Source organism: Temnothorax longispinosus, chromosome 2 (genome assembly GCF_030848805.1).
Source record: "Temnothorax longispinosus isolate EJ_2023e chromosome 2, Tlon_JGU_v1, whole genome shotgun sequence".
NCBI classification, from domain to species: Eukaryota; Metazoa; Arthropoda; class Insecta; order Hymenoptera; family Formicidae; genus Temnothorax; species Temnothorax longispinosus.
This window is the reverse complement of record NC_092359.1, coordinates 5,644,902-5,671,618: the sequence shown is the minus strand read 5'-3', so window position 1 is coordinate 5,671,618 and position 26,717 is coordinate 5,644,902. Positions and strand designations below refer to the sequence as shown.

The 26,717-nt window shown below is 34.3% G+C and overlaps 3 protein-coding genes across 8 annotated transcripts; 1 reads left to right on the top strand and 2 right to left on the bottom strand.

The window, feature by feature from the left end:
• The first annotated feature begins 2,677 nt into the window (after window positions 1-2,677).
• On the top strand, window positions 2,678-9,891 carry Eloa (elongin A). Of its 3 annotated transcripts, XM_071797820.1 has the most exons (9): window positions 2,678-2,979; window positions 3,574-4,323; window positions 4,402-4,720; window positions 5,555-5,733; window positions 5,812-5,981; window positions 6,075-6,166; window positions 6,244-6,443; window positions 6,564-6,846; window positions 6,937-9,891. In XM_071797820.1, the coding sequence occupies exons 1-9, from the start codon at window positions 2,911-2,913 to the stop codon at window positions 7,014-7,016; spliced, it is 2,142 nt and encodes a 713-aa protein (XP_071653921.1). In that variant the 5' UTR covers window positions 2,678-2,910; the 3' UTR covers window positions 7,017-9,891. The 3 variants fall into 3 exon arrangements, with proteins under 3 accessions (XP_071653921.1, XP_071653920.1, XP_071653922.1); XM_071797819.1 differs by having other exon boundaries at window positions 2,679-2,979; window positions 3,574-4,720; XM_071797821.1 differs by lacking the exon at window positions 2,678-2,979 and adding an exon at window positions 3,027-3,268 and having other exon boundaries at window positions 3,574-4,720.
• LOC139825248 (transmembrane protein 19) lies at window positions 9,300-15,109 on the bottom strand. Its single transcript, XM_071797827.1, has 6 exons — window positions 14,779-15,109; window positions 11,348-11,458; window positions 10,775-11,062; window positions 10,579-10,683; window positions 10,211-10,426; window positions 9,300-10,078 (listed from the first exon to the last, which is right to left on the bottom strand). The coding sequence occupies exons 1-6, from the start codon at window positions 14,936-14,938 to the stop codon at window positions 9,924-9,926; spliced, it is 1,035 nt and encodes a 344-aa protein (XP_071653928.1). The 5' UTR covers window positions 14,939-15,109; the 3' UTR covers window positions 9,300-9,923.
• A 740-nt stretch (window positions 15,110-15,849) lies between these two features.
• Spoon (A-kinase anchor protein spoonbill) lies at window positions 15,850-25,651 on the bottom strand. Of its 4 annotated transcripts, XM_071797823.1 has the most exons (7): window positions 25,437-25,651; window positions 20,199-20,313; window positions 19,172-19,966; window positions 18,496-19,011; window positions 18,203-18,418; window positions 17,961-18,094; window positions 15,850-17,887 (listed from the first exon to the last, which is right to left on the bottom strand). In XM_071797823.1, the coding sequence occupies exons 3-7, from the start codon at window positions 19,920-19,922 to the stop codon at window positions 17,789-17,791; spliced, it is 1,716 nt and encodes a 571-aa protein (XP_071653924.1). In that variant the 5' UTR covers window positions 19,923-19,966; window positions 20,199-20,313; window positions 25,437-25,651; the 3' UTR covers window positions 15,850-17,788. The 4 variants fall into 4 exon arrangements, with proteins under 4 accessions (XP_071653924.1, XP_071653923.1, XP_071653926.1 ...); XM_071797822.1 differs by lacking the exon at window positions 20,199-20,313; XM_071797825.1 differs by lacking the exons at window positions 20,199-20,313; window positions 25,437-25,651 and adding an exon at window positions 25,205-25,416.
• Between the last annotated feature and the right edge of the window lie 1,066 nt (window positions 25,652-26,717).

The window sequence follows — 26,717 nt, the reverse complement described above, 5'->3', positions numbered from 1 at the left end:
AGACGTTTTATGTTCCGATTTTGGACATTTGCTGTCGGAGTTATTTCAAATAAAAGATATATGTATCTCCTATCAATTTAAAAATCCAAATACGAGACAATAGGCCTTTATGGAAAATTTTGTAAGCAAAACGAATATAATATTTGGGGAACAAGCAACAGAGAATGTTTTATAATTTTTAAGTATCTTGACGACGACGCGACGGTTTATCGTCTTTTATGGTATGCGCGCGATCACCGCGCTGTAAAAACGATCGCGAAGAAATTTTTACAAACAGTACAATTTAAATGTTAATTTTCAACAAAGTAGAGATTAGGAGGAACAAAAAAGCACATACAAATAAATTTGAAACATTTGTAAACGTAACGAATTACGTGTCTGTTTTTGTATGAAAAACGGAATTGTATTCGCAAACGCACTTTTGAGCTCATTAATTCGCACTCATCTCGACGTTCATATACGCATTTTGGAGCAATTAGCTCGCTCCCTCTCGTTCACGATCGCGACAAGCAAAGTGAGAACGCCACACGCGCGATTATTCTCTTTAATTACTCAACAGATTATTAATTCCCGTGCTTAATGAGAGGTTCGAGCTATTCACCGAAGCGTCTTTCCACGCGATTCACTCATTCGAAATAGAAATCGAAACGGAGGCAAGAGACGCGAATTCCGCGAGATTATCGCGTCTCGCTGCGACACGCGCGGGACAACGGTTCTGCTAAGATTCGGATGTATCGCACTTCGAATCATTTATTTCTCATGCACAATGATAACTCACCGATCACGCTACATTGCAAGGAGACCCGTCAAATCACAACCGAGAAAGGCGGAATACGTATCGGCGTCCAGGACGGCATTCGTTCATTTCGGCCATCCCACTCAGTGCAATCGACACGAGAAGAAACAGAATAATTCGGCGTACATTCAACTTGCAACACACACATTCTGTAACCGGAGGATTTCTTTTCGTTCGCGAGAAAGAAATTACTTACACGAGCGACAACGTTTTGCCGCGCCGCGACTCGTACCGACGTTCAACGAGTAACGTATTATGGCGTTTTCGATTTACTACTCGACCCGACTCGGGTCGCATCAATGGACGTGGAATAGGGTCGCATCAATGGACATAGATATGTATGTATTCCACGTCAATGATTCTAGAATCCTGTATACATGATGCGACCCGAATCGGTTTGAGTCGCAAATCGAAAACGCTATTACTTGCGCCGCGCGGCGAGTCGAGCCGGGAGCCCCCGAATCCGGCCGATCGGAATCGGCGGGGGCGGCGGAGGGCCTCTATAGGTCGACCCGTTTCTACCGAACAAACTTTTAGTTAAAACCTAAGATAAGAGCTAATATTTAATTTATAATTAACTAAGAAAATGCAAAGTCCATAAAATGCATTTTTAATTGCAATAACATTCGGTACAAAGCAGGACGGCCTTTAAAAATATTGCTGCTCATACCTTTTCTTTGATATACTATAGTACCAGATTACCGTTAAATAAAATTAAATTATGCATTATCAGATGAGACCGCGCAATTTGCAGATGTAGCACGGACGCGCACCAAAATAATGTTTTATCGGCAGTGTCGGAAAATGAACGTGGCTACGTAGTACCTAACAGAGAGAAAGATGAGAGTGGTCATGCCTGCGTTTTTGCTGTTACTGAATCCTGTAAGTAGTGTGCACGATTTTGTGGTTCTCTTCCGTTAAGTTTACGATTTATTTTTTCCAAAGAGAATCAAAAAATCGTGAACGTAGCCCAGGAAGAGAACCACAAAATCGTACACATTTATCTACAGGATTCGGTAACAGAGTTAAAACTTAAAACGCGGGCATATATATAACCACTCTCATCCTTACATTATATTAATTCCTTCTCTCTGGTCCCATGAAAAAGACCAGCCTCTCTTAGGCTTCTCTCTGCTCTCGTTTAACCGAATATGCTGTATCATAATTTTAAACATTTTTAAAAATATTTATTTTAACAAAAAATCTTTATTTCCAAGTTAAATCTTTTCACATAATAACGTATTTTTCAGAAATAATTAAAATTCTAAAACCAAAAGAATTAATTTATTATATTGAGATGTTTAATCTATTAAAAATTTCTTGTATAATATATGCACAATGCTACATGCTGGACCAATCACAGAACGCATAATGATCAACTCATCTTTTTCAATTTTTTTTAGAAATAAGAAAAATGTAACGGAAGACGATTGGCTACTGTTTCTTATGTCTTGTATACAAACGTCGCGGCGTCGTTAGGATTTCATGTTCAAGTGTGCACTCAGCTATAGCAAAAGCGTCTAAAAGACGTCTTAAAAATTAAAAACGTCTAAAAAGACGTCTAAAGGACTTCGGACGTCTTTTACACGTCTTTACGACATCTTTTAGACGCTTTTACTAGTTGGATAGTACAAAGCTCTTCGGTGATTGGTGACTGGGTTAAATTCACCTTCCGCTGATAGGCTATCCGGAGAAGAAGTTTCGGGATTCAAAGGATTCGCCATCTGAGGAACTTTGTCCAAAAAAAGGATATTGTACAACGACACGTAAATATCAGGCAGAATTTGAAGGTATGTATTTATATTCAGCTGCATAGCGTAAATATCATTTTTCTATCGATAGAGAAATGATCCAATCACGCGTACGAGGAATGCGGTGTTATGGCGCCCTTTGCATTAGATGATCGATCGATTTTTCTGTGAATAGCATTATGCAAATCCGTCTTTACGTGTGGTGTGCAGTAACCAAATCATCACACGTCCGCTTAGCGTGTCTTTCGTCCTCGGAAAGTCTGTATTTGCGCTCACGTTAAGTCACGTTTGCTTGTCGGGCTATTTCGCGAGCGATATTAAGCAGTGAGCAGCTGGTAGTCGTCAACCCTCGTCACTCGCAGTATGTCCATTGTCGATAAAATTTCTTACTACCAACGCAACTTAGAGAACTGCGGTGACAACGAGGATCGGGTATGTAATAACGTTCCTCGTATGTAAACGAGTCACTCCGAGTTCAATAATCCATGTAAATACTAACCAGCTGTACGCATAACCCTTTGTGATCGTGCATCAACTATATTATGTTAATGCCACTTTTGCAAAAGTCACTTTCTCGGTCTCATAATTTTGTTGTGTCATTTTTAGAGACTTTCTGTAAACAGTATCTTTTCTTAACTTTTTTAACCTCTACTAATGATAATGTGACAATAAAATACAAATTAAGTAATGCAGTAACGCTACAAATAAATATCAATATGATGTATGTCTTTTAGATAGATTATATCATATTCTTTTGGTGTTGAGGATAATTATAATTGCATAAATAATTACAAACCCCTCTCAATTATAGAAAATACCTTCAAGTAAAGATTGATCAAAATTCTATTATATATGTATATATGCATAATGAAGTGTCTTTTGATTATTTTATATCTTTGTATAATATTACTATTATTATAGACATTTTCTTAAATTTCTGTTGAAAGAAAATTAAATTCCATACTTTATAATCCATATCGAGAGAACATAAATTTGTTATAATTTGGTATAATTGTGTTCCCACAGATATTACATTACATTTCAAAGCTATATAAGCTACCAGTGACAGTGCAACATCTTCAGCAGACAGGAGTAGGAAGGACTGTGAATGGCTTGAGAAAATACGACGGTACTGTGGGTGATGCCGCTAAGTCTTTGGTTTACAAGTGGAAGAATATGGTGGCAGATGATAAAGATGATTCCAGTGATAGAGAAGATGACGATGAAGCTTGTGTAATGGACGATCATGAAAATACTGATAACCAGGATTCTCCATTGTCTCCAAAACCAGAAGATATAGAAGAAAGTGATTCTTCGTCCGATCAATTGTCAGAATCAAAATATACGCATAGACATAAGGAAAACATGAGCAAACTATCTACGGAACATAGTGTAGTGCATGTGTCCACGTCTAAGTCAGAGGAAAAGCAAGAAATGCATGAAAAAAGTAGACATTCATCGAAATATCATTCACATAGCGAAAAAAAGTCATACGAATCAAAAAGCAGTAAAAGTAGCCTGACTAAAGAAGCTCACAGCTCGACAAAGCACAGTCATAGCAAGAGTGACAATTCGAAGAAGGCTAGTGATAAAACTACCCAGATTAATGAGGACAATAATAAGAAGAGAAAAGCGAACGACTCCAGTTCCCTAATGAAGGAAAATAATAAGAAGAGGAAGGAAACAGATAGTAAAAAAGATGATGAGAAATCTCAGCTGACATCTGTTTCGGAACATAATCGTTCCCATTTGAAATCTTCTGGAATTCAGATAGAGGTGAAGATTAAAGTAGAAGATGAACATTTTTTAACAACTGATAACAAACAAGATGTTAAACAGGAGAAGTATTTGCAGGGGAAATCCAGGAGCAGTTCCAGTAAGCTTAAGTCCCAAGAATCAGGTAGTAAAACAAAGGACAGCAGTGAAAAACAAAAGCATAAGAAAGAAGAGCATACTAGTCATAAAAAACATGAGACGAAAAAAGATTCCAGTCATCGTTCTAGCAAGGAGACTTCCAAATTGAAAGTCAGTTCCTCTAGTAGTAAAGATTATATTAAGAACAAAGACAAGAATACGGGAAAGGAACTCAAGGAGGACAAGAGTAAACATGAGAAGAAAAAAGCGACAAAAATAAAGTTAATAAATGGTGATGAAGGAATAGATTGCAATTCTGGTGTGTTGGAGAAAATTATTTATATCATGTTACATATTCATTTAGGAAGGCCAAAAGCCCATCCTGGGCTGTAGCGCCGAGGAAAGAAAGAAAGAATATATTTATTTAAGCCCTGTTTCACAAACGTCAATTAACTTTTAATCTTAGGTTAACTCATTCTTCGTCTCTTTCTAAGAAGAACGTTAGAAAGTGACAAAGAGTGAGTTAACCTAAGGTTAAAAGTTAACCGACGTCTATGAAATTCAGCCGTAATGATTTTATTATGTAAAAAAATTTAACTTGTGGATTTTTTTCTCATTGATGATTTTAGTAGTTTATTTTACAAAAATATAATCTTCAAATACATTTAAAAAATAAATTTTTAAGACAATAATATATTAAATAAAATGAAACCATTTGAGACTTTTATTTCTCTTAGATTATTTCTTTATATTTATTTTGTTCTTTATTTATCATTACAAAATAAATTATATATGTAAATTAAGCTATTTTTTTTTAAGGACTGGATATTATAGAGAATATATCTGAAAATTAAAGATTATTAGAATGGAATCCCAAACAGCATCATGTTCAAAATCGGGATATATGACGTCTTTGAGACGTCTTAAATATATCTTTAAGACGTCTCAAAGATATATTTCTTATGTCCCGATTTTGGACATCATGCTGCCTGGGATAGATTTGGTCTTATGTAATATTTAATACTATGCTAAATATTTTGAGAAATTATAGAACAATTAAAATTTTTAATAATTTTATTTTAAAAAATTCATTTATTTTGAAATCAAATAGATGTGAAGCACAATTGTGGCATCATATTTTCATTCTTTCTAGGTGCAAGCTTTGCAGAGGCACTTGGTATGTGCTCCATACCTAAGTCGAAAAAGCGTCAGAGTAATTCGTCCAACACACATTCTAGTAAACCAATTAAAACAGAACCGATGTCGCCACCCGTTAATAATAGAAAAATACCAACTGTAAAACCTGAGCCAGAATGTAGCGACAATTCAAATGTAATTTTTATATTCTATTATTTAATATCTTTAATGTCAGAAAAGACTAACTTTAACGATTAAAAACTTAATTTGCAGCCACTATCCCTTTTAGCACCAAACGTAAAATTGGAACCGTTGAATGTAGATTTGGCATCTACGTTACCTGAAATTAGTCCCAATTATAAGCCACTGCCATATATTAATCCTATGCAACGTAGAGAGGAAGTAAAGCCTGTTGATGATATCATTTATGTCAAGAATCAAAGGTAGTCATGCATTCTTTGCAATATAAATAGTGAAATATATTTTCTTAATATTATTGTACTGTTTACTCTATGTATTATTTATTCTTGTTCCAGGACAAAAGTGTATTCTGGTAACAAGGTTGGTTACACAAGTGTGCCGACATTGTATGAAATGTGTATCAGAGTGCTGATAGAAAATATCGATGGTGAGCATTTTTCTTTATTGCAGTCAGATTACGCATTAATGTTCTAATAGTCTAACGATGAACGTTTTTATTACTAGCACTCGAGTTTACTGGCGGCGTACCATATGATATATTAAAACCGATCCTAGAACGTGCCACGCCTGATCAATTATTTATGTTAGAGCATCACAACCCATATCTCATAGAAGACACAGATATATTATGGCAATATCATTGTAATCGAGAGTTCAGGAATAATGAGAGACAGGAAATGGAGTCATGGCGAGAGATGTACATGGTAGGTATTAACAATTATAGAGCTAAAACAGTAAAAATGTGCAAAAATGTGTTTAAAGTTTTATGTATGATAGACTCATATAACTTGCCTTATTTATATTAACATTATGACGTCACATAGCGTTGCTTGGATGAAAGAGAAGCGAAATTGAAAACGCTCACCGCCAATATCAAGCAATCTATAGACAAATCCGTCCCAGTGAGATCCACTAAACTTGCTTATGTGGATAATGTAGTGAAACCACCGCGCAATGTATTGAAGAAACAGGCGAAGTATGGCACAGCAAATGCCACTCCTGCTACTGTCTCCAGCGTAAAGAAAAAGCTAGTTGGCGGTGGTACAACCAACAATGCGACGAATATTGCTGTACCACCACCGCCGATGTCCCGATTTAAAGCATCAAGTATGTATTTATTTTTATTTATTTTTATTATAATTATCATGGGAATTTGATGTGTTATATCTATTTTAACCAATAATTATTTTTTATTAGCATCAAGTACCATGAAGAAGACAAAAGCACCACTTATGGCAAAGGCGTTGCAGTTAATAAAAGGTCGTTACAAACGGTAGTGGTAGTAGTAATTTCACGAATATTACAAATCGTTAATCATTCAGTTCCAATAAATTATACATTTGTTATCATCTCTTATACTTTCTATCTTTATCTAATTATCTGATTGCAATCTTAACACCTTTCCTGCTGAGAAGGTATGCGTCGCATGCTAAACTTTCCATTTAGGCCATTTGATATTTTTGTTACCACATGTAACATTAGAAAATATTTTATAAAATCATGTATTAAATACTGTGTATAATACAGTTATCAACTTGTAGAGAACATTGTTATCTTTTTTTTATAATAATAATGAACTGTAGTCTTTGTTATAAATATTATACGATATATTATAAGTAAAACTATTAATCTTACCAATATGCATTGGTAACTCACACGGTCTAAATGGAAAGTTATTGATTGCTTTTTGATCCGGCAGGGAACGTGTTAATATGACAATGGATTTTAAGCATAATAACGGGCATAATATTTTTGCATAATATTTTTTTCTTTCAATATTAATATTCAATAGATCATAAAGCGATTATTCGTTATCTTATATTCACAGATAATTGTGATAGATAATTCACAGATAGATAACATAGTAAAAATAATTACATGTAATTATGCCGTTGTACAGATAAACTTTTCATTTCATTCATTCCAATTAAATGTAATAAAACATAAATAAGCCATGATAGAACTTATATATAAGAAATTTTTTTAATAGCTCAGCTATAGAAGCTGACAATAAATTTTTCCTTTTGGAGGAAAATGCATTCTTAAATCTAGCTATAAATAAATAAAATTTTAGATTATTTCTATTTTTAGATCAAATTTGAGCTTGTATATTTTTAATGTTTAGATTTTTGAATTGTAAGAGAATTTACAGTTTCCTTCCTAATCGTGAACTATTTTTGGAAAAGTAATTTTGCTTTAATTTGCTTTAGCAATTCATTATGAATCCAATTTCGATGTGAGAGACACACGATGACGTGTTTCATGTTTTAAATGTTGCTGTGATTTTTTCGATTTTATTAGGTAAATTTTTATTGCAAATATCCTGTAAGTATTACATTATGGAAAGGTATAAGTAACAGTTGGTTGATTAAATCTACACGATCTACTGTCACTTAAATCGTACAGTTGTAATATAAAAAATTCTTATTTCGCTCTGATGCTATGATATTATAAATTTAATAAAAGTACAAACGTACAGAATATCTCATTGATTTTACATGAGGTTTTATTTTTCATTAAGTACAAAATATGTTAAAAATGATTCTCTCATAGTAATATTAATACGCGCGTATGCGCAACGTCATCTTTTTCGCAAGTTATAACATTTTTTTAATTAATATTGAAGCAAAAAAATGTTTTATCTAATTCTAAGTCATTAAATATGAGATATCCTGTAGTTTTATTATGACGTATGTATATAGATTATTTTAAAGTTTGACTTATATATTTTTAACCGTGTTCCGAAATTCTGTAATATATATGCATTATATATATATATATATATATATATATATATATATATATATATATATACATATATATATAATATATATGCATATCTGTATGCTCATCGCATCAAATAATATTTAATAATACTTATACAAAAGACGAAAATTCAACTCACATTTAATTGCAAATATGCGATAAGAATACACATTTGGTATAGTATTTACAGCTTTTAAAAATTGTCACGAATTGGTATATTTTATTGGAATGTAAGATTAAATGATAATTAATTAAATTACTTCTTATAATTCTTAATAATTTTTTATTTTTAATAAAATAAATTATTGAATTGAAAAAAAAAATATCGAGTTTATATATACATAGATATGTATTGTATCTTTTTTTGATAATGTAACTCATTTATTTCATTTGCTTCAATATTATGTAAACATAAAAGATGTTACAACATATTATAATAGAGAATATCGCATTTTCTTCCAAATATAACTAAATATAAAAAATATTTTGACTATTAATTTTCAATAATATAAATAAATTAGAATATCTAACTTTAAGTTTTCTAATTTATTTAACTTTTAGGCTTATTTTATTTAAAGATAAATTATATTAAAGCGTTAATACTTTATATAATTTTCTTTGTGAATGCAAACTTTTTTCTTTTAGTTCAAAATTAAACTTGATTTCATTTAAAATTAAAATATGGAAGAGATTGTCCAATAAGTTTTTTTTTGCAATTTTGTCAAAAGTTTTTAATTAAAGGAGTGCGATAATTCTATATATCTTAAAATATTGTATGTATATTCTATATTTAAAAATGCATATTATGCAAGATTATTCAAACTTTTATTAGAATAACATCAAAGTAATAAAATGCTTATATTATAAATGTAGGAAACAGCAGAAACATTAATCTAGATTTATAGAAACTTGCTCCAATATTTTCAATGTAAGAAATACTTTTAGCCTTAACGAGTAATAATGTGAACTGCATATAAATTATAAAAAATATGATTTTATATTTTTATACAATCCATATTTTAATTATATTAAATGATAGCGCACAGTAGTAGAATAGCATAAAGAGACGTGTTGATAACATAATCAATATTGTTAAACAAATAATTCTTAATTAAAAATTGAACATTATAGATAACTTGTGAAAAAGTACGTTACTAGAAATTATCAATATTTAAATTACTGCTATTTTAGAATATTTATTATATTAAAAATTAGTATGATAATTTATAATAAATTACACATACCAAAATAATTTTAAACAAGATCCTTTGTTTGAATCCTAATGTACTATTTTTATTCCTAGGTAAATAGCGCAGAGAAATATACAAGATGTACAATTCAATTTGTTTGAATCTAGATAAGAATAATAAATGCAATATTAGAACATTCTGTTTTTAAATAGATTTGAGAGAGACTTTTTATGGCCAGAAAATATTTGCTATTCTTGGAAGAATGAGCGTGATACCGATAGTAGAAAGAAGATTTACACTGTGATTATCTAGGATCTGTTTACCACAAATGTGTCTTACACCTTTCCCTGGCCGCTCCACTATGGTACCCTTTTCGTCCACTCCTAAAAATACGCATTATTATATATAATAAGAAGATTTATCTGTTTAATTTGATGCTAAAAACCATCGAAAAACTCTTCTGGATCTAAAATGATAAAAAGAACATACGAAATCGGAAGGTACAATTGTATTACCTGAATACTGTAAAGTTGCGCCAAGAATAGAATCTAAGATGCTGCCAAAAAGACCTCCGAATGCCGCGACGACTATGATCGGCCATTGTGGTGCTGCTAATTGCAGTACGGCTGTATCAACGGTATTTAAAATCACAATATAATAGAAAAGTCCAACCACTAAACCGCCAACGATAGAAGATATCAGACCCATCCACGATACACCACCATTTGTTCCTTGAACAACGAAGTGCAAAGAATTCAACCGTTTTATTTACTAACATCTTATTGTATAATCAGTCAATCTTTCTGGCAATTCGCAAATCAGATATATATGGCTTGTTTTAGTGAGATAAAAAAAGTTTATCCCAAAAGGCTATCGTTCTTACCTCTCGGGACGCTTCTCCTCGTCGTGATGAGGAATGGGTCACCCATGCCGACCACCGTACCAATCTCAGAAGCCCACGTGTCACCATTACAACACGCAACTGCTCCTGTAAAATGCAAAATTATAAATTGTTAAAAATTCAGCTCGCAATAACATTTTTATTTTTATGAAGAAAATATTTAGATATTGATCGTTACCTATTATCCCAATAGATAACCACGAGCTTCGGTATTCCTTGTCGAAATCGATTGGCCGTTCTCCGCTTCCGACGTCTAATAGATATAATAAAGCTAACTGCGTAGCCATGCCACCATTACACAGAACCTGGATCCAATTCCGTTGGCCACCCTCCTTGAAATCTGCTTCGATCTTCTTCTTTTGTACAGACCGAAATTTTGTTACCTTTGATCCAGTGACGAAGAACGTTACGAGAGCCATCAAATGAGCAAAACTCGAGAGTGTCAGGATAAAGCCCATAAAGAAGCCTACAAAAATTAATTAATTATTAATACGGCGATATTACAAGATCTTATCGGAAGTCTACAATTTCACGAAATGTAATTCGATGAGAAGAAAGATATTTTTGTTGACAAAAGTTTATTTCAACTAATTATTATGAATGCGAGTGTGGCTTTAATTTTTTTCTGATTTAACATATATGAAGACATGCACGACTAAATATTTTAATTTTGTATATCATTTAGTGTCTTAATATATTCCATATTTTTTTATATCAATAAATTATACAAATTATATGAAGGTTTCACTACCGAGAATTGCACCGCTGATGTCTAAACTTTTCTTGCGTAAACCCCAAGACGTAAACATAAGTGGAATTATAACTGCGGCCAGCCATCTCCATGGTGAGATCACCGAGTGCTCTAAAATGAAAATAAAATTGATTCAATATTGAGATGTTACTGTATTTTTAGATTCAATTGCAGTTACACGGAGAAAATGTGTAACGTAATTTCAATAAAATTATAATTTTACAGAATAAACAAGGTTTTACATTTCACACAATAAATATTTTCGTCGATAAAGACTTTTCTTCTTGACTTTCAACGCGTCAATCGTTTGAAGAAATTTAAAGTAAGTGAACCATAGACCTAGGTCTATGAAGTGAACGAATTATCAAAATCATTCATAGTATAATAAAAAAGATTTCAACCATCGTTTAGTCTGCAGATTGACTTTGTGATTAGCGTGATCTATATTATAAATAGATTGAGTATAACAGATAACAATTATGCAATAGCTTTTTCGTAAAAAAAAAAGACATGTTACATTATTGATTAGATGACACAACAATATATATAACAGCCTATTCATTTGCTTTATTTGTGCTCTGCTTATTAATTTTTTTTTTCGTTGTTGCGCATTTAACTCTTGTCTGCAATAGCGCCGCAAATAGAAGATAAGTAGAAGGCTTTATAAAAAGTAACCAAGATATACGAGCGAAAATTAAAAATTTAAATCTTATTTTAATTTTAATCTGCGCGCGACAAACTAAAAAAGGAGGAACAAAGGCCGATTGAGCAATAAATGTTATCGAGCGGTTTTAATATAGTTCGTGCGCATATTCTCTCAAAGTTTAAATCCACAAAAAATATAATATCTATGTGTTGCGTGTAACATTCTTTAACCCTCCATCTGTATACGTTTTTTTACACCGTTAGAGTGTATACGTGGGTCTGTCATTTAACGCTATTCTTCCTTGCTTTAAAGTATTTAGAAAAATCTGAAAAAAATTCACAAAACATCTGTCTACATCGTAGTTGATGATTTTATGGTCAATTTGATAATCATCATTTATTTAATATTTTTTGACAGGCTTGCAAACTTTTTAAGGCCCTTGCCCAACGCCAGGCAACAGCAATAGGAACAGGAAGTAACCGAAAATTCGTTAATTACAACCTAAAAAATTCGAATGCTATTGTTGGTTGGCAACAGGCATAGAATTTTCAACGTGACAGAAACTCTGTGTCTATTGCCTGTGCCACTGTTATTCTGCGTTTATAATACATGATTTCTGATTTCTATTCTCTGTTCTTATTGCCTGTTGCCTGACGGCATTGTGCAAGGGCCTTTACAATTACGAGCAGACATCATTTTGGCTCGAACGCCGTAGATCCACGTATACAGATAGAGAGTTAAAAAGACAAAGTTAAACTAATATTAGTATTTCAATGTTGCGTATTTTTCACGATGTCGGTTATCTCAAGTTTCGCAAGTCTTTCGTGTCGCGTTATCGTCACGCGAGATCGTCTGTTTTAATAGGTAGACAGTTAAAAACATCGATAACTTAGTATACGAGTAATTTAGAATATTTATTAAGAATAAATATTCCATGTTGATTGACTTTTGATGACATAAAAAAAAATACACGCCATTTGTATTCACTTCTGTATATGCATATATATTCCGTTCATGCTTGCGTTTCTTATCTATAACGGCGTCCACAAGAAGACGATGTTGAAATCGTCTTTTTACAAAAACAATCAAGACGCACAAACAGGAACTGAAAATTTAAATTATTTCAATTTATGACATTTTGTAATTTACATAGTATCTGTGCAAGTTAAGAAGACAAAAATCAATCAAATAGTAAATGTTAATTTCAGCTAAACTGTGAAATAACAGCGGAATTTGTTCAAATAATTAATAAACAAATAACAAATAATAAATTGATCAATGATAAATAAATGATATTCACAGATGACGAACAATAAAAATATTACTTGAAAAAACCAACATCCTCGACGCGCGAGCATTCAGACAGGAAACACGTGACATGTGCTTCGAATACGCTCCGATACACGTGCCAGATCCACGCACTTACGATACCGTGCGTATAAATTCTTGCGAAATATACTAAATGACAAAGTCGTCGTCATCAAGCACGCTGGTCGAATAGCTCGACTAGGAGCCTTGTTTTATCCGCTTTATCGCATCAACACTTTCACCAATTCTGTCTCATGCGTATCGAAAGCTCCGTTTGTGCAAAAGAGAAAGTTTTCGCGCATACGCTGTAATTGATACATATCCCTGGTGAAATTTCTCAGAATAGCTTTACATAATCTTTCAGAATTTTTATATAAATTTTCAAACTTTTTAGAAAAATCTTCAGATTTTTTTTATAGACGAATTGGAACACTTTTCAGAAATGTTAAGAAAGGCCACATCTTCTTTACAATTGGCAGTATGGACTTTGATCGACCCTATGGTTTGTTATTATAATCGTCATGACAATTCGGTACCATTGATTTTGGTCAGCTTAATCGTCAAGGACGTCAAGACCACAAGATGACCATGGTCAAGACGTTTTGACCATGGGTTTTTGTCCTTCTGAATTAATGTAATTTTGCTTACGTAAAAGCATCCTATATTTAAATAATTTAATTTATGCGAAAAATATTACCTCAGCCAGGGTGAGGTAATATCTTTCGCAATAAATTAAATTATGTAAATATATAGGATGCTTACACATAAGCATCAAAATTTCATTACATCAGTTCCCAATTAAGTAACACATCGTGTTACGACAGAACGTTTAGAAGGACCAAAATCCATGGTTAAAGCGTCTTGACGATTCTAATAATAGCCAGTAGAGTCGATTGAAGTCTTTCTACTCCTAATTAGGTTAATTATTAACTGGCAAAGTAAAAAGTTACTTATTCGGTTCTCTACAATTCTTTATATATATGAATTCTGAAATATTCTAAATATTCTAAGATATCTTTCATTCTATGATTTCCGAGGAAATATATAATTATAAAAAAAATCCTGAAGAAAAATTTAATATATATTTTTTTAATCTTCATAAATTTAAAATAGGAAAAATTCTTAAAAATATGAGATGTTATAAGAATTTTTTTTTTTTTCAGAATTTAATTCAGGAATTAACGCAATTTGTCTCGTTGCACCTGTCATCACATCCCTCGCGCGACCTGTCATCGTATCCCTCCATGACAGTTCTTTTTTTTTCTAACCTAAAACCCGTGTTTGTCAATCGTTCTCAATCGTATTAAAATACACCGCGACGACTACGTCGCGTGCTAATGGAATCACTCACGCGGTGTCACGTGTCCCAATGCGTATATACATATATATTTACTTATATATATACGTATATTCGCCGACCTAACCCCTAACCGCGATGACTCGCGAGCGCAATTAAAATCGTTCGGGTATACGAGACCTTCCGTCGAGTTGGCGGTGTCTGGCCACAGTATCGAGTAAGCCACGTTCACTATCCAGAAGAGCATCGAGATCGGGATAGCGCAGGCACTCAGGAGTACCGGCATCAGCACGCGGGAGTGCCCGGAGTGCCGGGTCTCCTTGCGACTTCCGAGGGACATCGTGTCAGCGCGTACGCGTCGAACGCATTCGAACTATTCGGAGTGGACCGCGACGGGTCGGTTCAGCCACTACGAGGCCGCGTTTTCCACCGTACGGCCGAAAGTCGTCTCGAAACTCGAAACCCGCGATACATCAACACAATTGCGGGGGGGGGGGGGGGGGGGGGAAACGCGCGAGTATGAGTATCTCTCCTTTTACGGACGGCCGAGCCGGCTGTTGACCCCGCGGCCCGCGGCAGTTGCGGCACGTCTCCATCGTCTCGTCCGCAACACGTGCCGCGAGACGGAACAAGATGGAGGAACGATATCTTTTTCCGTCCGTCAAAGGCGTCAAAATAACCGAGAGCCACGAGGAGCCGGAATTTCGAAAGACGCGAACAGCGCGCAATTTACGCCATGCGCGAGCTCCGTTCTTTTCAGCTGCGCCGCACGCCGCTTGCCGTATAATTACAATTCGGATTTCGGTCTTTCCTCTTCTTCTGTCTGACGCTTAATTGTATATCTGTTTCATTCCGAATACAAAAAGTGTGTACAAATGACACTTCTGTTATGTTCAAGATCTGTACATATAGAAATAAATAAAGGAGATTATACATAGAACGCATTTTATACATGTTAATTTCTTTCCAGATTTCTGTACGTAAGCATCACTGTCTCTCGTTACTGGATCAAACGCATCGTGCGTTTTGGGCCGAAATTTATTTAGAAAAAAATTGATTACGTTGTATTAAATTGAAAAAAATATAGCTCTTTAAATTTCTTAATCAACAGTAATGATACACACGGATATCCAAATACAGTACCCTCGCAAATTTCTTAACGAGATCCGGAAGATTTACATACAATATCGAAAAACACCCGTTTCATAAATTAGCAATTAAAATGTGGATGAGAAAATTTTTATGCGATAATTAGGCTATTTACAAACATCTTTATTCCTGTATTACAATACAAAACAATGGTTTAAATCTTAGCACAACACTGTTCTTTTTGCTGTACTGAATATGCTACATTTTACAGAAGGCGTATAAAAGATGTAAGAGGACTTGCGGTAAAAATTGATGCAAGTCTTAATAACTTCAAGGATTAAACTGATGAATATACAAAAGCTACTAAATGTACTCAAAGCTACTTAATGATTAATACAATGCTAAATGAAGTGTTGTACAAAATTTGAATAGAGTCAAAGATTGCGGTCAGCTACGTATTATATACACGAAAAAGTATTACGAATGATCATTACGTAACGATGTTCATTGCGCCATATCGTCGCTATATTTTCGCTTTGTTAAAAAATTATAATAAATTATAATAAATCGAGTTGATCGCAGCGCGCGACAAAATTATGTACGTGAGCACTGTGAGCGATTTAATGATATTGTAACCTTACTTGTATACATTTCCTAGAAAAATATTTCTATATTATGTTTAACCAACAATATTAAATATTAACATTTCATAACTGTCAAACGTTTTCAGTTGAGCGCAATTGCACGAGTTACAAATCATTTATAGACTCTTTTTTTTCTCAGTTAACTAGTTTCTACTGCATTGAAATCTTGCATAGAAAAAAATGTGTTAGCATATCGCGCAAGAATCATCGATATCTAAGTAAACAATTAATCAAATTTATATACAGTATACATGCGTACGTCTGGATTAATCCGAAAGCTTAGTCTCCATCTTTTGAAATGGCAAAAATCTCGGAAATCATTTCAAGAAAATGATTAGCAAGCATAAAATAATTTTATGCCACGACAGTGAAGTTGTGCGAAATACAAGTTACTGAAAAATAATGTTCAAAAGACGAATCTTTAAATGAATTAGCAACCTTTAAATCATTTGAAAAGATAACGCGGGACGTTAAATGAAATGCGACATTTAACAATAACTTCTACGGTAACAAGTTTAATCTACGGTGACTTAAATTTAAACGTGAAATGAAATTAAATTATTTCTATGAGTTCTCGAATCGTCCCCAATCAGAAATAGATATGAGTCACGTAGAAACGAATTTCCTAATTCGTCTGAGTTATTCGATATACAATGTTCTAGTTTAAATGTGACACTACTTTGTAAAATTTTAAGTTATTGTTTTCTCTACTCTACGATCAATATAGCAATCTTTATAAATTTCTCTTTTTCTAAATATAAATATTCTACGCAAGCGGTAAACTATTTTACAATATATACAAAATTATAATAAAGATGTAGAGAAGGATTAAACGCGGTTGCATTTTCTTTACGACAGTCTCAAGGCGCTTAGACGATGAAAGCGATTTTCTGAATGTATTATATGAAATTATCTGAAAGACTTGTCTCGCACATTATCGGTAAGAATTCAGTTTCTCAGATAAAAGAGAAAATATCACGGCCGATAGAATTCGGAGAATAATGTTGTAAAAAGTTCTTACGTTCGGACTAAATCAAATCTTTTGTACTTGTCAGAACTCGTTTGAGACGAGTTTTGTGCTCACAGAAGTGCGTTCTTTCTGAGCAATGTTTAAGGGAGTACTTTAAATGCTACTTAAACGCGATCAAAATATCATGTCTTCTGTACAGCTAAATATAGTCTTATTGATCATTGTTAGAATGATATATATACTGCGTTATTTACTATATCTCTATGTAAATAATCAACCATTAGGAAATATGTGTGTCAGAGTATTCACAGCAATTTCAATAAAGTATTACGAAGAAGTACATGAGTAAAGAACGAAGTCAAAAAGCGAAATAATCAATTTTGACACGATTAAAGGGGATTTTATCAATGGCGATTGTACTAAACTCTAGTCCATACTGACTAAGAATCGCGGATTATGCGTGAAAATTGTAGTTTCTTGACAACTCTTATGTACAGATAGATTCAAGTGTTTCTGGTTTCATCTGGTCCCATGCTACTTGTTCAGCATGTCCGTTCATTACTAGTTCTTCAGTAAGGGAAATTAACTAAAAAAAAAATCAATTAATTTCAATTAATTTGCGCAAAGAGATTTTCGAAGAGTGGATAATAACTACTTACCCCGTAATTTTGTATCATGAAATAAATATTTGCATAAATATTGGTTTGTATGCGTCCTTCAATCTGAGCTTGAGCAGCAACTCCCTTTGAGGAACAATTTTGCACCACATTGTAAGCTTCTGTCGACCATTTACCTGCAAAGGAGTAACATCAAAGTATAATTACATATCCAAAGATAAATAATTTTGAGTAGAGATGTATAATCTGGAAGAATAGTATACATAACGTCGATATATAGTTACCGTTCTTTGGCTGAATATTTGCTAAAAAGATTTCGATGGCTTGGAAGGGTAGGCTCAAATAATTATATATCAATGGCCTACATTGCGAATTACTAAACTGCCAGTAACCACCGTGATCGAGTAATCGTACTACGCTTCTCTCTCCCGATGGATCTGGACGTTCAATGCATCCTCTAACCCATTTGTCGCTCCAATATACAGCCACGTAATCACCCCCTACAAAGTAAAAATGTATTGTGTAATCCGAATATCTTGATTTCTTTTTTATTCAACGTGTTAAGATCATCACTTACTGTTCAATACATCTGGAACTGGCAACAATTCATTGTTATACCAATACATCATGCTGTCTTCCAAATTTTGCAAAAGGAGAAATGATGGATGAGTCGGAAGCTGAACGAAGAGCCAATTTGGCTTGACAATGTGAGAGATATTAATGTCATTATTAACACCTTCAACCAGGGACAGAGGCCGTTGAATCGGGACATTATACACAACTTCTTCGATCACCTCGGCTATTGTCGCAATCTCCGCTAATGTTACTTGCGGAAACCTTTTCTCCGGAAACTTCTGCCTTACCATTTTAAGCGCGATATTAATTCCCTCAACACTGCCTCGTATCGAGCAAATCTTATGATCGCCATCGCAAGGATGATCGTTGACGTATATACCGACATTTGCCTTCGTTCGAATACTGTGTAAGAAGCTGCCGTGACGGCCAATCAATCTGCCCACTAGATGTTGAGGTATAGCAAAGTTATACGTGGTTGGTGCGGTACTATCCTTCCGGCATCCGTTAATACTTCCACCTGTATGAGGAAATAAAAATTTAGAGAGTTTGTAACTCTCTAAATCTGGACGAAACAATAGTTCGTTTAACTGTGTTCTCTTAGAACCAATACTTTACGACTCTACTAATAAATAGATTGATGAAATACTTCATCAGCAGCACAAATTATCGATATTCACCTTTTCCGCTATCCGTGTTGCTTCCTTCGCTCTCGGCTCCGTCTGTGACGCTGCCGTCCAGAACTACGGAAACCGGGCTGTGATTGGCAGAGTCTCTTTCATCGGCCTCTTGTCCCTGAGCGTTGATGTGTCCCTCGGATTGCTGCCCATCCTCCTTGTAATTATATTCGTCCGTGGCATAATTTTTCTCCGTCTCACAACGCAGAGACTTCTCTTCCTCGCCGGTGACGTTTTGAAATATTCTCGTTACGTTATCTACGTTCTTCTTAGACGTGCAGGAATTTGGGCTTTTGGAACTTGCGCTCGTGGCGATCATTTCGAAGTAGCTCGCATTTGGATTATTGTCCAACTCTACATCTGAACTGCGTATCGTCTCGGTGTCCGGGTGCCTAATCTGGCTGCTACTACAGATGGCGGATTGCGATGTTGAATTCTTATACGGAATATCCATGCTCTCGCTGACCTTCCTTGGGACGCGAGTCGGCTCTTCTTGTCGCGTGTAACAGCAGCTATCTGAGGATCCCTGGTTCGTCTCCTTCTGAACGCCGGACTCATTGAGGCTGGTGTCAACCTCCTTCTTATCATTTGAAATCGCCTTTTCTATGCAATTTAATTTCGCAGTCCCACCCGAGTCATTCCATTGTAGTTCACCTCTTTCTACCCGACGGCGTTTGTACCAATAGAGAGCGACGCCGACAAGAGTCACCACCGGCACTGCCCACTTGGTTAGCTGTACACGAGCCGAATTCATAGTGCGAGTCCACGGTAGCTGCCGTTACTGGAAATTCGCTGATACTGAAATCGAGTTAGACACAAAACAGCTTTAAAATCCTTATTATTTCAACGAATACTTAAGCAACTATTATTTCAAGCAGTTAGCTATTTTTAATATTTATATATGATATGCTAAACATCATATATGTATATAATACTTTTTAAAATCTTCTGTATAAAAACTAATAAAGAGATATAATTCCATGTTTAATTATCAAGATTATTCTGCTACGAACGATGAAGGAATTAAAACCTATTTTGTTTAATGCTAAGTAAACATCTGCTGATCAGCGATTAGCACGCAAAACAACCCATGTAAAACGAGACGGCATGCCGACGTCGAATTCCATCAACTTTCCTTCGCGTACCTACGGCAATTAAATTCTCTATTCACACATCACATGACATGAAAATTTTAACACTAATAAAATATAAATCTTATTTTAATGAGATATAATAATTCCATTAGAATTAGAGAATATAAGTTCTGAATTTAATAAAATTAAATCACGTAACCGGCGAAGAATTAATCACATTAAAATAAGATTTATATAAGGTCATATAAATTCCATACAATCTTCTAATCTTTTTCTACAGTATTCTATTCTGTACGAACATCTCTGTTAAACTCTGAATCAATATATAAACGATTAGTTCTTAAGCGTCGTCTACAATGGCAGAAGGAGTAGTGGATTAAGATTATAAAACTTCAGAATAAGTTGGTTTTCCGATATAATATAGGGCGTAGAGTAAGGCCGTAAGCGAAATGGTTGAATTCCATTTCCTACGGTCTCAACCAACTCTCTTTAAACACTCGCAAAAAAAAAACGAAGTAACACTCATGCTTAGAGAGACCTTCAGTAGGCACGATGATGTATACAACAAGCGCCACATCTGTTAAGAAAATATTATTTGAAGTATTAAATGTGTGGATAACGTTTTTAATTTATCGATATCGTACACACATTTAAAAAAGATATATAAACAAAGAGTTAAATGTATACTCTCGGGTTATTACATATTTAACAATAAAAAAAAAACGATCAAATACTTCGTGATGTCAAATTTTTGATAGCGAAGTAATCAATGAAGCCTCGGATTATATCATCAAAGCAATGAAGCACAGCATTCTTATGTCATCGTTAGGATATGATCTCACAGATGTATACAAAAATATATAGATATAAGAATTTAGAAATTCGAAGATCTGAACTGTGATATTTAAAAATCTGATATCGAAGCACACACACACACACGCGCCCACACATTTCAGTGCTGTTTACTTTATATTAACTTACATAAACATATGATCGACCGACAAGCAAACGTCTCCAGCTGGTCGCGATAATAACCGAGTTGCCTCTCGTGTATTCGAGATATTTCGTCATAATCGCCAAGGGATATCTAGACGGTAAGACTGCGCAACATCTTAAAGTAAGCCCGAAGCAACACGCACCGAAATTAATCGGAAGATTGATTACGTGGACACATCGATGCCAGCACGGCTGGAGTCTCTACGTCCTACTACTGCTCGCGGATTTTCAACACGTGGTTCACGCCAAGGACCAGTTTGGACTGGAACTGTTCGCCGGTACGCAGGCGTGATCATGTAAGATGGCATTCACACCGCGATCAAGATCTTCCTACTTGTGTGGTATAGGGCCACACAAAAGTAATGAGCGAGTATAATACTTAGAAATAATCTAAAATTTCTTTCATCTCTCGGTCAAGATAAAATAGACCCCCCCCTCTAGAGTATGAAGTCATTTTTTTGTATATGTTAGGTCTGATTTGCCGTTAATGATTTTACTGTTATCTCAACAGCGATATGCAGTTAGCGATATGATTTCTGGGTCAACAGAAACACAAATGAACAAAAAATTATCAAACCGGCGCGACACGATATATTTTCATACACATGTTCAACGGAATGTGTACATAAGCGCATAAGACGTGAAAATATTTGGTCAAATTTTATCGACGTATTCTACTAATGGATGAAATTGATGAAAAAATATATCAACAAGAAAAGTCTGCAAACACAGAAACATTCTGTAGAACTGCGACTTATAATACCATCGCAATATCCGAAATAAAATGATTAAATTGAACCTGATAAGAAATTACTAATCATTTTTCTTTTTCTTTCTTTTTTTTTGTCAAAAGTATCATATGCTAATCAATGCGTGATATAAGTTAAAAATTCATCTAAATTTCAATATAATTCGATTACAAAATATAAGCCACGATCAAATTGGCGGATGGAAGTAGGCTTTCGAGATTTGGAGCAATTTTACATAAATATGTAAACATGGATGATTTGGAAATTGAGTGAAAAATTTCTTGAGTGCTAAATAGAAAGCAAATATATTGCACAACAGTGACAACATGTTTGAAATGCTTGGAACTGATTTAAATTCCAAAGAGGATTCAAGTTTTAATTATTTATTAAAGTAAAAAATATTAACAAAGACGAAATAGCGCTGCTACAGCATATTCTAGCGCAGAAAAGAAAGACATTGTAAAAGGAAGAGAATAAAAAATAAAAGTTATACATGCGGAATCGTTCAGTATAAAGTACATTGAGACTATTGCGTAGGAAAACTACATTACATGATCAAATAGAATAGAATATATTCTTTTCATGTATTCAGTATGTTCTTTTTAACTTTATCGCTACGAAAAGCCAGTCATCGAAAATTTTTGCTATGCATATAAAGAGAGTAACAATTTTGTTAGCAAAGTCATTAAAGAAACATTACGAATAGTTTCATTGAGCAAATATTAATAATTTTTTAGCTGACAGTTTGCACAAATACGTTACCGCTGAAAAAGAATCTTTTGTCGTGTTCGTCGATAATATATTATTTAAGATTTACTCATCATTTCTTTAGGCACTGATGATCTATGCAAATTTCGAATAAAAATAATTGGGCAACATCTCAAGAGAAAAACATGCTATAGCGTTATAGGTCAAAGCATACTGGTTCAACGTGCTCTCGGAATGTTGAATCTGCATCGCGTGAGACTAATGAGGTAACCGGTGCGAGTAAAGCTTAATAAAAGCATCAAGAGGAAAGGCGGAAATCGCGGTGACTTGGTAAGTTAAAGCAAATCTCGTCGATTCAACCTGTAACCTTCAACTACCCATTTAGATAAAGTTTTATTAAAGTTCTCGATGTCTTGACGAGACCGCAATCATATCATATTCATCAAAAACTAAAAAATGAAAACTAAAAAATCGTGTAATATTTTGCACTACAATTCAAAATAAATTAGTTTTGTAAATTTAAATAAAAGATCAACAAACAAAGTAGGTAGTCACAAAGAATTATCCGGAATCAATCTTTTCCTTTTTTTTTTATTTTTTAATAAGGATATAATTAGCTGTTGCATTTTCTACCTCAATTATAGTCAGTCAGTGTTCGTGGAGTAAGACTGTGCAATATATTGACTAAAATTTTGATTTGTGTAAATGGAAGATATCAAAATGTTAACTTATGCACAGTATGTCGCAGAATCGTACATGGAACGCACAGTAAAACGTAACGCGCGTAAAAAAAAGGCAACTTTTTTTTCTCTGGCAAAATCGAGAGTCCAAACAGTTTTTAAATGACAACAACTCAACTAACGAATAAGAGTTTTAAATTATGCATGAATTAGGAACGGTGTGTGCGCTGGTATATACATGTAATTTTTAATTCTCTATGCCGTGTCAATAAATTTAAAGTGAAAAAGGATGTCACAGTTTTCATGCACAAGTATATTATGTTCAAGTAGGTCTCAGCATAGTTTCAAGGAAAGTAATACGATGTAAACAAACATAGATTAGGTCAAAGTACACAATAGCTTATATTAGTTTCATATTAATAAAGAGACGAAAAATAAAGTCTGAAATAATTTTGATAAATAAAATGTCAATTTCAATTAGTGATTATGAAATTAAAGGAAACAATCATTAAAAACAAATGTAAGAAAAATAAATAAATTTTATTCTACAGTTGTAATATGCTGTGGTGAATAAATTCAATAACACAAATTGAAAATTTTAAACGTCATTTTTTACACAAAAATTGTATAAATTATTCACAATAATTAAAATTGCATTACGTGCGTGCAATTTTAATGCTTCAAAACTCGCGCATTTAATTGATTACAACATTAAAATTATATCTGAAACAATTCGTACTGTTAAAAAAGTAGAATCTAATAACCGTGTAAGTAGGAAAATACATAGTAATAGATAATTTAAATCATAAAACGCCAGAAAATAAGATTTTAAAGAACTATTTATTTCCCACTGATTGTGAGATTATCTCTACTAACATAAGTCACGAAAATGTACATGGTTAGCAATGGAAATTATGTATCCCTAAAATCATTAGATATACACCCAATTGAACATTTACAAAAATAAAATTATAAAATAAAAAACTTTTACGAAATTAAACATATAAGATACAAAAGAAAAATAAATAATATTAATTCAACGAAATATTAAATTAAATTTATTAGAAAATAATAGAAATTCTATTCTTTTTTCAAACGCGTAAATATTTCTTTCTTGTAATAATTTTTATTACTTTTCTATGTATGTTTAATTAACTTGTTAATTAATTATAATGTTTTTGTCAACAGAATAACAATAATGAATGATATCTATATTTAGAATCAGAAAATAATCAACAGAAAGTTTATTAAAAATTGAAATAATTTAATTAAAAATATTACAATTGCTAGCGTAAACTGTATAGAAGTTTCTTTTATTAAATATATGTAAAAAGGCATTGAATAAATCTATACGTAGAAATAAAATATTGTTACTTGCACATAGTTCAACATGTAGCCTATCTTTGTCTATATATAGAATATCTGAACTGCCACATATTGAACGTTATCTTATCTAAATAAACAATTTTTTGTATACCTCTATCAAAATTATATATAAAATAAATGAACACATTAAGACTACACAAAATGTTTCATTAGCTATTCTACATACAAAAAGAACATGGATAAAAATTTTGGCTTTGAGACAAAATGGAATATAAAAACAAGATAATAAATATATAATAGCACACACAGTACCATGTACAACAATCCACAACCATAAGATACAACCAGGAAACGGTAATTCAAGAACAGACACGTGAATAGCTTCGTGTTGCACGTATCGCTAGATAGAGGAGAAGAAGAGGAAAAGGGAGAGGAAGAATTCGCTAGTATATACAACTGGTTACAAATAAAGTTGAAACATACGGGTAGATCTGTTCTCAGAATTCACGCCGCTCATCGATCCCTGTTCACCGCCGGCCGTACGGCTATACCTGCCTCCGTTGCTCGTAGCTCATTTATGCGGCGATGCGGCCTCTCGGCCGCCCGTACCCGTACGAGCAACCGGAAGGGAGATAACGAAAGACGGCCAAGCAGCCGCATAAAGGCGAGCCGTAGGGGAGGCACGCACGAGGTCCGCCGGGATTAACTTACTTACCGTTGTTATTAACGTTTCGCGAGGCTGCGACGGACTTGCGATCGGTCGTGCACCTCGTTCGAAGCCCCCTGAAAATACTTTCGGCGCGCCGTACGACCAACTTGCGGCGATATTTCCGCGAGCGCACGACGCCACGTGCTAGCAGTGTTTCTCTGAGTAACGGAATACGGACATGGCGACGAGCGACGAGCGACGACTCCGCTAGCTTCGGTGGCCCACTGCTGGTGATTTTCCACGCTCTCTCGCCGCGTCGCGCGCACCCTACCGGCCGCTGCCGCGAGACGCGCGCGAAATGGGACGACCAATTGCCTGTCGTATTTTCGAAGAGGCGAGAAGCTGATTGGCGCGGCTGTGTGGAACGCGCGTCACTTCCCTAGCGTTCACCCGCGTCGCCCGCGTCCTAGGGCTGTGTTCGGAAATTTCATTCGGGACATTCGGGTGCACACCATGCGTCGTTCTGTTCTTGTTCAATTTGTAGTAAATAACGAGGATAGAACGACGCGGTGTGCACCCGAGTAAAGTTTCCCGAACGCAGCCCTACGTGTAAACGGAATGGAAAAAAAAACCGGAAGTGAATAAATGAGCCAACATCCAAGTGGGAAACCAGGTAAACTAGTTGATTCGAACTAATCAACATTTAATTAGCATTAAATCTACTCATCATCAACCAATTATACTACGTGAGCATTAAAAGATAGATGAAAGATAAAACACACACGTATAAATTGAAAAAATAGGTAATTAGTGGGAACTGGGAGCTTTCCAGCAAGCGACACAAGTCGACACAAGTGTCGTTTTGTTTTTGTTATTCATTGCCAAAGAAGAAAGATAGAACGACGTTTGCGTCGCTTGCTGGAAAGCTCCCTGTATATATGATAGTAAAAAAAAATTAAGCGATATAAGATATTGGTTGGGGATTTTTAAACTAATAGTCACGAAATACGAAATACGCACACTACATTTCATATTCGTCCTAATGAGATTATAGATATCTAGAGATTGTCATCTGATAACTTTTCGTTAGTGCGACTATAAAACTTTTATCTCGTTTCAAGATAATACATAACCGATCCCCTGATATACCTACTGCGAAATTGAAATCTTTCAGTTGGTAAATATGTATCACTTTGTTTCTGTATCTGACGCGAGATGGCGCGCTAAGAATTTCATTTGAATTTCTATTCGAGTCCCATGTCCCATGTACATACGCGCGCGTGGCGTTTGTCGATTTGCTCCCGCTCGTATAGTGCGCAGATTATCAAACCTTTCGTGCTTGAATAG

Excerpts from the sequence above, each read along its gene's own strand:
- Eloa (XM_071797819.1), top strand. The coding sequence starts at position 2,911 with ATGTCCATTGTCGATAAAATTTCTTACTACCAACGCAACTTAGAGAAC. Across the intron at positions 4,721-5,554 it reads AGGAATAGATTGCAATTCTG|GTGCAAGCTTTGCAGAGGCA; the intron begins GTGTGTTGGAGA and ends CATTCTTTCTAG. Across the intron at positions 5,982-6,074 it reads ATTTATGTCAAGAATCAAAG|GACAAAAGTGTATTCTGGTA; the intron begins GTAGTCATGCAT and ends TTCTTGTTCCAG.
- LOC139825248 (XM_071797827.1), bottom strand. The coding sequence starts at position 14,938 with ATGTCCCTCGGAAGTCGCAAGGAGACCCGGCACTCCGGGCACTCCCGC. Across the intron at positions 10,684-10,774 it reads GTTATCTATTGGGATAATAG|GAGCAGTTGCGTGTTGTAAT; the intron begins GTAACGATCAAT and ends TGCATTTTACAG. Across the intron at positions 10,427-10,578 it reads GAGGAGAAGCGTCCCGAGAG|GAACAAATGGTGGTGTATCG; the intron begins GTAAGAACGATA and ends TCGTTGTTCAAG.
- Spoon (XM_071797823.1), bottom strand. The coding sequence starts at position 19,922 with ATGAATTCGGCTCGTGTACAGCTAACCAAGTGGGCAGTGCCGGTGGTG. Across the intron at positions 19,012-19,171 it reads CAACACGGATAGCGGAAAAG|GTGGAAGTATTAACGGATGC; the intron begins GTGAATATCGAT and ends TTCCTCATACAG. Across the intron at positions 17,888-17,960 it reads TCATGATACAAAATTACGGG|TTAATTTCCCTTACTGAAGA; the intron begins GTAAGTAGTTAT and ends TTTTTTTTTTAG.